The 11,039-nt window shown below is 35.3% G+C and overlaps 1 protein-coding gene across 2 annotated transcripts; it reads right to left on the bottom strand.

The window, feature by feature from the left end:
• Nucleotides 1-1,456: 1,456 nt before the first annotated feature.
• LOC149184457 (uncharacterized) lies at nt 1,457-6,868 on the bottom strand. Of its 2 annotated transcripts, none has more exons than XM_089417493.1 (10): nt 6,493-6,868; nt 6,293-6,359; nt 6,080-6,181; nt 5,198-5,410; nt 3,708-4,159; nt 3,395-3,566; nt 2,987-3,298; nt 2,253-2,873; nt 1,857-1,982; nt 1,457-1,676 (listed from the first exon to the last, which is right to left on the bottom strand). In XM_089417493.1, exons 3-10 carry the CDS (start codon nt 6,080-6,082, stop codon nt 1,527-1,529), a joined length of 2,049 nt encoding a protein of 682 aa, XP_089273619.1. In that variant the 5' UTR covers nt 6,083-6,181; nt 6,293-6,359; nt 6,493-6,868; the 3' UTR covers nt 1,457-1,526. The 2 variants fall into 2 exon arrangements, with proteins under 2 accessions (XP_089273619.1, XP_089273620.1); XM_089417494.1 differs by having other exon boundaries at nt 6,286-6,359.
• Between the last annotated feature and the right edge of the window lie 4,171 nt (nt 6,869-11,039).

The raw sequence follows: 11,039 nt of genomic DNA on the forward strand, positions 1-11,039 counted from the left end.
AAATTTTTGTTGTTGAGACTTTATTTGACCATTATTGAGTGTTTTCAAGACCTTATTGACAAAACCCTAAACCAAATGAGACCTAAAACCCTAAAAATAACACTTGCAGATTTAAAGACAAAAAATTACTGCAAATGACCTAGATGTATGAAAATAGACCAACAGGGAAAGATCATGAGGGAAAAATTTATAATATGCCACCACCATCAGATGATCCATGACCCTAATGGAATGCGACTGGTCAGATGAGACACCTAACATGCAATGCAACAAGAAAATTTAATCACTGATGGAGGGATGAAGATACCGACACTAACAGGACCAAGGACTCTCCTTCGCAACCAAGAAAATTTTCATAAAAACGCTTAGTTGGAACTTTTAGTGGCTATCGGAAAATAAATAAATAAGATCATATCACTACACTATATGGCGGGAACTCTTCATTCTCCACTATATCCAATTCTTTAAGGTGTGCACATTAGTAAAAAAATTGGGGAAGACAAATTTTATCTCAATGCGCAGTGACTCTCAAAGAAAGCATCAACCAAATCAAACTTTAGAATAAAGGCATGCCCCTGAATCCCTTCCTTTCATCACACAAATGCACATGCATCTTAGTCAATACGGGAAACTACTAGTGCACCATTACTTTGTCACGGATCAAGGGTATATCTATGGGAAGGACTAAGGACTCTCCTCCGCAACTAGGGGAAATTTCAAGAAAACACTAGGCTGAAACTTTTAGTAATTACTCTAAAATAAATAAATAAGGTCCATTATATGGCAATGTTGGTAACTCTTAATTCTCCTCTATATCCAATTCTTTAAGGTATGCGCCTTGGTAAAAATTTGGGAAAGACAAATTGTATCTCAAGGAGTAGGGGAATTACAAGCAACAGAAAAAGAACCCTGACTATTATAATTGGTGTTATCCCAAAACAGACTAGTAAAGAAAAATGTGAAGCTAACAATGCTTCTGGAAATGATATATAGTTTGAGATTATCATTTCGTAGTATTCATACATATATCTTCTTCAACAATGGAATTTCAATAATTCATAAATGACTGTAAATTCACCGGGATTTTGTTAAGATATTTAGTCTACAAATCTGAATAATACCCATTCAAAATCCATATAATAATCTGCAAATAATACAGTTGCAATTACAGCCCATAGCAAGAAAGCACACACTCTAAATGCGAGAACACTGAAGAAATCAATTAGTAAATCACAAAATTTGACCACTTGGTTACAGATATATTGATTGTATGAAAATATTATAACAATTTTGTAAGATGTTTATTTACAAGGCCTTTTCAAAGTACTTTTATTTTGATAAATAATTTTTTAATATAAACAGAGAAGTTTATATGCATTTAAATTTTATACCAAATAATAATAAAAATAAAGTGGACAGTAACCGCAAGCAATAGCTAAGCTCCAAAACTGGGCTGTTTATCACCAAAGACAACCCTTTCACCTAATACCGACCTCTTGGGCATAAATATAGCAGAAAAGAGTAACCTAATTTCTATTTTTCCTTTTCTTCTTGTTTTGACGAGTCTCTCGTTTGCAAGAGGATGCGACATGCTCATGCTCACACGCTGCACTGACCTCTGGAGGTTCCTCGCACCCACTATCAACTGCTTCATTTGAATGAGATTGTTGGACCTCCTATGACACCACAGCATAATTTAATTAATTAAATTAGCATTGATATTGAAAAACATAATTTTTCAAATGTTACATCCTAGATGATGAATAGATAGTCTTATTCGGCTAGCATGTTTAGGCAACTTTTGATTCAGAATCATGAACCATATCTGGATTCTGATCAGAATAGCAGAATTTTACATGTGTGCCATGACTGGTTGAAAATTTCTCTCCCCGCTCTAGCATCTGTTGTCGGAGGCCTTGTACACCATGCTTCAAAGCATATTTCAGATCCTTTTCTGATACAGCCTTTCCAAACTGGCGAATCTGCATACAGAAAGAGTAAAAAACTTGTAGGTAAGTTATGAAATAAATGGAGTGATTAATAAGAGTGAAAATAAATAGAAATAGTAATCCAATCATGCTAAGAACTGGTGTGGCCTAGGTCAGGTGTAATCCCGAGTGATTTTGACCATCTAGATGCCCCTGAGTCACGGCTACTCAAGCAGCCACAGATTAAGCGTGTCAGTGATCTCAGGACTCACTCACATAACCGAGCAAACTTTAAAAATAATAATAATAATAATAATAATTTACCAAGGTTCCTTGGATGCTGCTATAGCCACAGGGACCCAATCTGTGGCTTCCAATTCGCAACAACCTGGCTTGGGTTGCCTTTGAAGTATCTTTGAGGCGTCTCTTGCCTTGTTCTTGTGCGACAGGTGTGTGATTGGGATTTTTGTCCGTGTCTTTTTTGAACTTGGCATCCTTTATCAGGTCATCCCATGTTGTCATGTCTGTGATCCACGTAGGTCGCGGAGATCTCAAGTCTTTTGTGAGCTGCAACCTTAGCCTGTCCCTTTTTGCATGGAGATGTCTACACACACTATCCATAATGAATGCATAGCTATAACCTGGATTACCAAACTCTGCAACCACATCGCTATAAATTTGTTCTTTTAACTTATTGTCTTGTTTTCTCCAATCGTTTTCAATGTAGTTTCCAAAAATTTCCTCTGCACGGTTGTGGATATATTGGAAGAATCTCTTGCCCGCTTCATCCTTGAAGACCTTTCCATCATTGGAAAGCAAGAGTGTAACCTCTCGTTTACCCCTCGTAGTCACCTCATAAGTGATTGGGGTCTTAGGGGTTTCATCAAATGTTCTTGTTGCTCGTGTACCAATCGTCGATTCAGTAGGAGGTGTAGCCGTAATCACCTGCACATTAAATTTGAACTGGTCAAGTTTAGCAAGTAATATTCAAAACTTATGACTAAGTCTTCAGTTTATTAATAGGCAATAAATGAGAAGTGTCTTCCATTAATTCGTACCTGTTCATCCGTAGCAGGTGTTGCATGTTCTGACTGCATTAGTTGGGCCTCCATGAGCCGCACATCTTCCTCCATCCCCTGAATTACTTCAATTAGCATATCTCTTTGGTCTGTATCCGGTATATGTTCAAGCTCATTTCTTAACTTGTGTATCCTCCTCCAAATATTTGTTGAAGGTTCGGGGGTTTCACTCATTGGGCCCTTGCCTTTATCAGATGATGTAGGAGGGTGTTGTGGTGTTGACAGGTGTTGTTGGACCAATTGCATCAATGGCATGCTGGGAGCTGGCTTGTTGGGATCTGTTAAGGACATCTGCGTACATCACATTGCAAAAACATAAGTAATAAAAGATAAAATGGTAAATTAAATGAAAAAGTAAGCGAGCAAGCTGCAATTACTGCATCTTACCTGTAACATCATTGTAAATACTTGATCCCTCTCTGATGTCAATTTATGTGCAAATAATCTCAAAAGAGCTTCAATATCCATCTCATGGCCGTTACCTTTCATGGCCAAAGATACTTCACTATGTGAAGTAGGCATCTTGTTGTCCTTGGGAAGTATCTTGTCTGCCAAAAGTCTTCGGTATGTAACAAATAATCTTTGTATTAATACATGATATTCAAAACTCAAAAGCCAAATATGGACGAGATAATAGATAGGATTGTTGAAGGTTATATATATGCCAGGGCATGTGATAAATAAAGATCGTTTCTCCTACCTCAATAGATCTGTAAAACTAGCTTCTGTCCATCCATGCAGAACCTTCAAGAACAATAGCAAAATAAGTGTTGCCAGTGTAGATGATTCTGATTTTGGGAAAAGGGGCATACTAGCCAACCGAGTGAAATTATCATCTTCTTCAGCTGGCATAGTAGTTGATGTTACACCAGCGTCATTTATTAATGGTTTGGTGTCAACCACATGTATATCATCTTCTTGGCCTTGAAAGTCACTATCATCACTACTGCTACTCAACTCATCAGATGAAAATCCCATGTCCAAACGAGATAACTTAAGGACTTCCTCGGCAGGTGTGCTAGTTGATTTGACACCAAGCTCCTTTATTAGTGCTGTAGCATCATCCATGTGTGTATCATGTTTTTGGCCTTCAGAGTCACTGTCATCGCTACTGCTTCCACTTGACTCATCGGTTGAAATTCTCACAGGAAGCTAGTCATTGAAATACCATTTCAAATAATTAGAAATAAAGAACAATCTATCTTAAAAAATAAAAAATAAAAACCATATGCATGTGTGCTTCTGGCACTCTTAGAGACCTGCCTAATCTATAGAACCTCTTCTCTTGAATTTCATCATAATTTTGTAAAAAACATATTTAAGTAGGTCACCTTCTGGTTTTGAGGTTGACCCAAGAGGAGTGGAGTACCACATATCCAAATTTTTGGTGATTCGCTTCTGGGAATACATTGGATAAGTCAGGAAGCAATCCTGAGAAATTTCACTGGACACCCTCTGTTTGATGATTTTACAGTCTTTACTTTCAACTTCCTCACATCTACAGGGACAGGAACAGGATAACAGATGGACTATCAAAAACTGGAATAGGACTAGACCATGGTATTTGGTTGGTCTCAGAACTTCAGGATGGGTATAGTTCTGAATACACACATGAATATTGGGTGTAATTTTTAAGTATACCATTTCAGTATTTTTTTGTATAAGTCTCAAAATACATGCGCAGACAAAAGAACATTAGAAAACGAATTAGAAAATGAATGCTTTTAGTTTTTATTTCTTAACTCAATAAAAAAAGATGACAACAGAAATTATTCAATTGCATATCTGCCTACTAATGAGGTGCTATCATCAAGATTGTGGGAAGCTGAGTTGAGTTTGGATGCTTATTGGGATAGTTTCATTCCTCAAAAGTGGCTCACATTCTCAACCCCTCCCATGAAATTTGAACCTATGACCTAGAAAAACTAAATCCCACATAAACCAATTATTCTACACGTCATGAGTCAGTAATAAACATGTCACAAGATTGAGGAGCAATGATGAATGCCTCTTAGCATCTGTTGTATTAATAAAATTACAAGATATTTTGCCTTGAAAAAAAAAGTAGAGCACATTCTGAAAATTAAAATCAATAAAATTACAGAATATTTTGCCTTGAAAAAAAAGAGTAGAGCACATTCTGAAAATTAAAATCAACGACGTGCATATCTGTCAAAAGGTATACCATACCGGCCGAGCAATATGGCGTCCGTTCTTCTGTAAATGAGTACTCAGAAGGTGACGCTTTGTCATCTTCATGTTTGCACATTTGGTGCATGGACAATATACCTTTTGTTCTAAATACTCATGTGTCCCCGGACGAGGATCTCCGGAGGCTGGTTCTTCATCTGAAGAAGTAGAATTTTCAGTGGAAGATGAGGATGACATGCTTGCCTGCATGCACTATTTAAAATGAAGATAATAATAAGTACCATGGCATAATAATGCATTTTAATAAAATGACCCAGATTACTAATAGGCTAATGCACAATTTTGCACCATTTAAAATGAAGATAATAATAAATACCATGACATAATAATGCATATTAATAAAATGACCTAGATAACTAATAGACTAATGCACAATTTTGCAGCTTGGATTTTTTAAAGTGCTTCCTTTAAAAAGTCTTTGCAATTGCTACACAGGGCATACCAGCGGGACCCTTTCCACTCAAAAGACGGCCCTCTAAGGACAAAACACTAATCACATGCATTTTCTTTCAGTTAAACTGCCACAACAGAATTGCTTTTCCATCAAAATCACTCAAAGCTTATACCAAACCCTAATTGTTTATCCATGGCTCTGGGAAATTGGGTGGCCTGACATACAACAGTATTCACCACCCAACCAGATCCCCATTGCCATTAGCATGTAAAAGATTGAGATGATGGCAACCAATAATTAACGTTAATTCACAAAAGCAATTGTGTCCCTAAAACCTGGTCTTATTGCAATTTTTGTCCCGTTGTTTTTGTTAATAAATAACTAATAATCATAATTAACTATACTCGGTGCTTCACACAATAAATCCTAACCAGTTTCAGCACATGTGTAAGTACAGAAATTTTTACCATAAAGCGTCGTATTTAAAATGAAACGAACTTAAAAGTTGGAATGGGGACCTCCATCCCTTCCTCGAACTAACTCGGCACGTGAACAGAATCAGTTAAATGCTGCAGAAATTTTAAAATGAACAGAAACCCACAAAAGTCTTAGTACTTTTTCAGCCCTTAACTATGAAAAAGAATATGTAAACGTTTTCAACTATATTTCTTACGTGCTACCTGTAAGCAGCCAATGTGGACCTCCCAAGCCGCTGCAAGAACCTAGGTATCCAATTGCACTTAAACCCTAAACCCACGAGCACAAAATGAGAAAAAACAAAAACACAAAAGCTCAAAATGCTAATCAAATTTATACAGTCCTGTGCTCAAATATGCCACACTGGAAAAAACAAAACCGTAATTTTCATATAGAACCCCACCTCCATCGCTCTCCTACTCCCGCGTTGCTGTCTTTGAATCACAAATTTCAAAAAAAAAGTAATGATAGCCCCTTTCAACCGATCTTGATTTATAAAATTCGCCAAGTTTGCACAACACCATGAGGACCAGATCATGGACTTGATGTTTTCCATGGTCCATTGAATTTTCAACCTCTCCACTAGAATCATATTAGTTACATCCTCATCCTCAAAACTGCCGCATAAGGTAATGATGAACATTGAGTTATTACTTTATAGTCTGTTAGCGATGATACCCCACTCCTAATTTTGATGAAACGCCATTGATCGCCTTGATGTATAAGTGTACTCTGAGTACTCAGAAATATGGTAAAATTTTGAGAATTTCATTGGAGGGCCCAATATTCAAGTCTAGATTGAGGCACTCGCAGTCCTTTTCAAGCTATTTTTCAATTATGATCACTAAAGGTTTAACATTTGTATAAGAATGAGTTGTATAATGTTTTTTGTAACATAAAAAATTATATAGGTTTAAAATATTTATATAGTTTATTTACAATTCAGCAAAAGGGACAATTGGCTAACATTATTGGTGAAAAAGTGTTTCTTCAATAAAGGTAATTAAAATTTATAATATTTCTAGGTAAGTGTAGTTTTTTTTTTGGATTATGTCATTTTAAATGTGTATGCCATTTTAAATGTGATAATATAAGTTGTTTGGTAATTTTGAATAATATACTTTTTAAGTATTCAATATTATTTTAGATATATTATTTTTAAGGAGATATAATTTTCAACATTGTATGTTGTATTATTATCAAATTTTCATTTTTTATACAAATTATGTAAAATATAACGATAAGTATATTATTATTTTTATCCAATTTTAACTTTTAAAGTCATTACCAAGCTAGACACCAAATTGGCATATATTGGTATATATCATCCATGTCATTTTAATTAATTGATTTTTCTTTTTAGAGGATTGAGTTATGAGGAAAAATAATAAATGCATTTTTGACAAACATTAGTTAATGTAATCTCCTATTAAATAATTAATCCTCACATTTTCTATGGCCTTTCAATGAGCTTATGCACTATATCAAACCAATTTAAAGTGAATAATTCATGTGAGAAAAAAGAATATAATTGCTCTTAACTTGGATGATAAATAAGAAATACGACGATCTTTATTAAAAACACTCCAATTCAAGGAAGAAACTACAACTAGTGTCAGGCTTCTTGAGCGACAAAGCTGATCTAAGTAGAAAACACTTCTAGTTCCATGATTTCTCCATGCACCGACAAGCCCACAATTTCTTGAAGGCTTATACCTCAATATGATCTCTCTTGGCACTTGATATATTTGGGGTTCATAATCATTTGCATTAGTGTAACAAAGTAAAGTCAATTAAAGTGATTAGTTCTTGTGTAACAAAACTCCTAGATTAGACAAGCGACAACTAACATGGATGCTTTCCTAGATTAGACAAGCAACAACCAACATGGATTCCATTTTCATCTTAAGTAAGACCTGGGAATAACATTTAAAGCATATTTAATAATTGTTGAGCATGTTTTAGCAAACACTAGTTATATTCCAACTTGGAGAAGTATTAATTTAGCATTCACATTAGGGTTCTCTCGTATTATTTGGCCCTTGAGCTAGGTGAGTAAGGGTGGAGGCATGGTTAAGTTTGTTTTGGTCAAAGCACAAGAAAAAGTATTCAAAGAGTTGAAGCATCACCACTACTCAATGTTAATGCTCATTTTGCTTGATACGTAACAATAGTTCGAATATGAGGTAGGCATTGCTACAATCCTCACTCGACGTGGACATCCCATTACATGGAAAACATCAATTGGTAGAGGTATTTGTAGAACCACTTCTCCCTTCTCCATTTTTATTAGAGGCAAGCAATCAAAGATTTTAACAAATGTTTTTTCTTTGATGCACTTCTATTGTAAAAACACACTAATTCCCAGACATTGTAAGTTTACTAGTGCACAACTATATTGTAAGCATTGATATAAGCTAGAATATTTTATAAAAAAAAATATATTGGTCATTTTTTTTTAAATTACATGTCATTGTGTCTTGTTGATCTGTAAATTATTGTGGATATTCCACTAGAATGGTTCATCACCACAAATCTATTAAAATAAATCAAAATTTATACTATGATGATTAAACTCCTTTAGATTCCAAATTTGTTAATTATTGATTTTCCACTTATGCGTGAAATATATAAAATATGAAAACATAGAGAACAACAAATATAATCACACACCATACACAATGAACATGAAGATTTTTATGGAAAATTCAACTGGAAGTTGAGGTTGCTTTACTCTCTTTTCTCCCGTATGGAAAAATATGAATACAAAGGAGAAGGCACTCTTTATGGAGTTACCTAAGACGTATGGGTTGTTAGGATGTTATAAAACACTAACCCTCTCTATTATGCTCTCTTACTCCCACTTCTAGTTGTTTTTCTCTATTATGGAACAAGATGCAACATCATATTATGGAACCCCTACTCCTACTAGCTTGTTCTTAACATAGCTCGATAGCCAACTACAAGTCAAGTTTGACTCCTTCAAATCTCAACTAAAGTTACAAATGTGAACCTTCTAGAGTCTTTTTCATAGTCTACGCATGGCTAGCCTCTTTTGCATGAGTAATCAAGGATGATGTAGCATCCTCCCAAAACATGGGGGTTAAATCACAAGGTCAACTTTCGAGAGGCATCACTTTTGCATATGAACTCAGATTGATGCCTTTCTTTCACTATTGGAAAAGTATCTAAGTGTATAAAATCATGACAGGGTCTCACACTAAAGTGAGAAATTTTTTACCCCAAAAAATGTTGTTTAATGCCCTCAAAATGGCCCTAGAAGGTTTTAGAGCCCAACTCTCGAAACTGGGTCTGACTGGTAAAAATAACCCTGCAGATTGATTCCTCCAATTTCTCCACTTTAAAACCATTGAAATAGATGAAAAATAATATAATATCCAATCTTAATAATACCAACCAATTTTGAGAGTCTTTTGGACCCCAAAATTTTTATTTAACAAGGTGAGGAAATTTTTCCTCCACCTTCTCCTTGGAGTACCATTTAGCTTTGGCTAAAAGTTGTCCTTTCAACTCAATCTACTAAAGGTCATGTTGCCGATGTCTTATAGTTTTGGACCTCTCATGCAAAGATGATCCTATGTTAACTCTACATGGGCATCTCGATCTAAGTCCTCTTTGGAAGGTAGGACCTACTCCTCTTCCTGATCCAACATGGAAGGCTCACAGAGTTTTATATTTCCCACATTCGCTACTAAGTAAATGTGCATGTATGGGGATAGGCTGAGTTTGATGCATTATCTCCCACCTTTTCCAATGTCTCGAAAGGACCATATTGTAGAGCCATGATAGTATTACGAGGACCTTATAGTATTTTGTTGTTCAATTGTAGCCATATTCTGTCTCCCACTCTTAATAACTTCTCAATTTTGTGTTTATCATGCATAGTTGTATATTTTCCTTGGACTTTTTTAGCATCTCTTGTACTTGCAAATGGACATACCTGATCTTCTCAACAATTTTTTGCTCTTAATGCATCCCCTATGAGATCCTCCCTCACTCCTCATTGATGTCCATATACAACATCCAAAGGTGAATATGGAAAATACCCAAAAAAAGTATCAAAGGGGGGCTTACAAGTAGAATGTGGACTTCTTTGTTATAAGAGTGTATATAGATTAAATCTCATCCCAAATCTTTGGATGCTTTTTATTACCCCTCAAAATCTACATCAAAGTCCTATTAACTACTTATGTTTTCCCATCTATCTGTGGATGGAATGTTGTAGACCTCATTAACTTCATGTACATCTTCTCCCACAGTGTAGTCCAAAATGAAATAAGAAATCTAGTGTGCTTATTTGAAATTATGCTCCTTGGTATCCCAAAGTGCATGCAAACATGTTCAAAGAACAAGTTTGTTGCTTATTTCCCTTTAATCTTTTTATAGGGCATGAGAATGCACATCTTAATAAACCTATCAACTACCACAAACAGGTATTCATGTCCCTTCCGAATAGTTGGTAAACCTCCCAAAAAATCCATGGAAATGATTTTTTAAGGATGAGTGGATGTTGTTAAGGGATGGAATAACCTATTATTGAGATTTCTAATACAACAAACAAACATCCTCTAATTACCCTTGCTACATCTTCTTGCATTATGGCTGAATACGCATATCCATGTAAGTCCGCAACTATTTTTCCAACACGAAAATGCTCAATAACCTTAGAGATGTGTGCATCTTTAATAAGCTACAATCGCTCACCTTTAAGAGCACAAAGCTTTCCCAACTTGTAGAGTAACCTATTATGGAAATTGTTGTTCCTCTAAGATGATAATGGTCAATTGATCATGCCAAAGCATCTAAGATATTTGTTTTTAGGGGTTTTGGTTTTGGTTTTTATGGAGGACCAATACATAGAACAAACTATAAGAATGATGTATTAACTCTTTTAGGTTGTACTAATAGATAATCAAAGGGTTGATGTTT

Source organism: Pinus tabuliformis, chromosome 3_2, assembly GCF_031772625.1.
Source record: "Pinus tabuliformis cultivar Carrire ecotype Pingquan chromosome 3_2, CPIR1, whole genome shotgun sequence".
Taxonomy (NCBI): Eukaryota; Viridiplantae; Streptophyta; class Pinopsida; order Pinales; family Pinaceae; genus Pinus; species Pinus tabuliformis.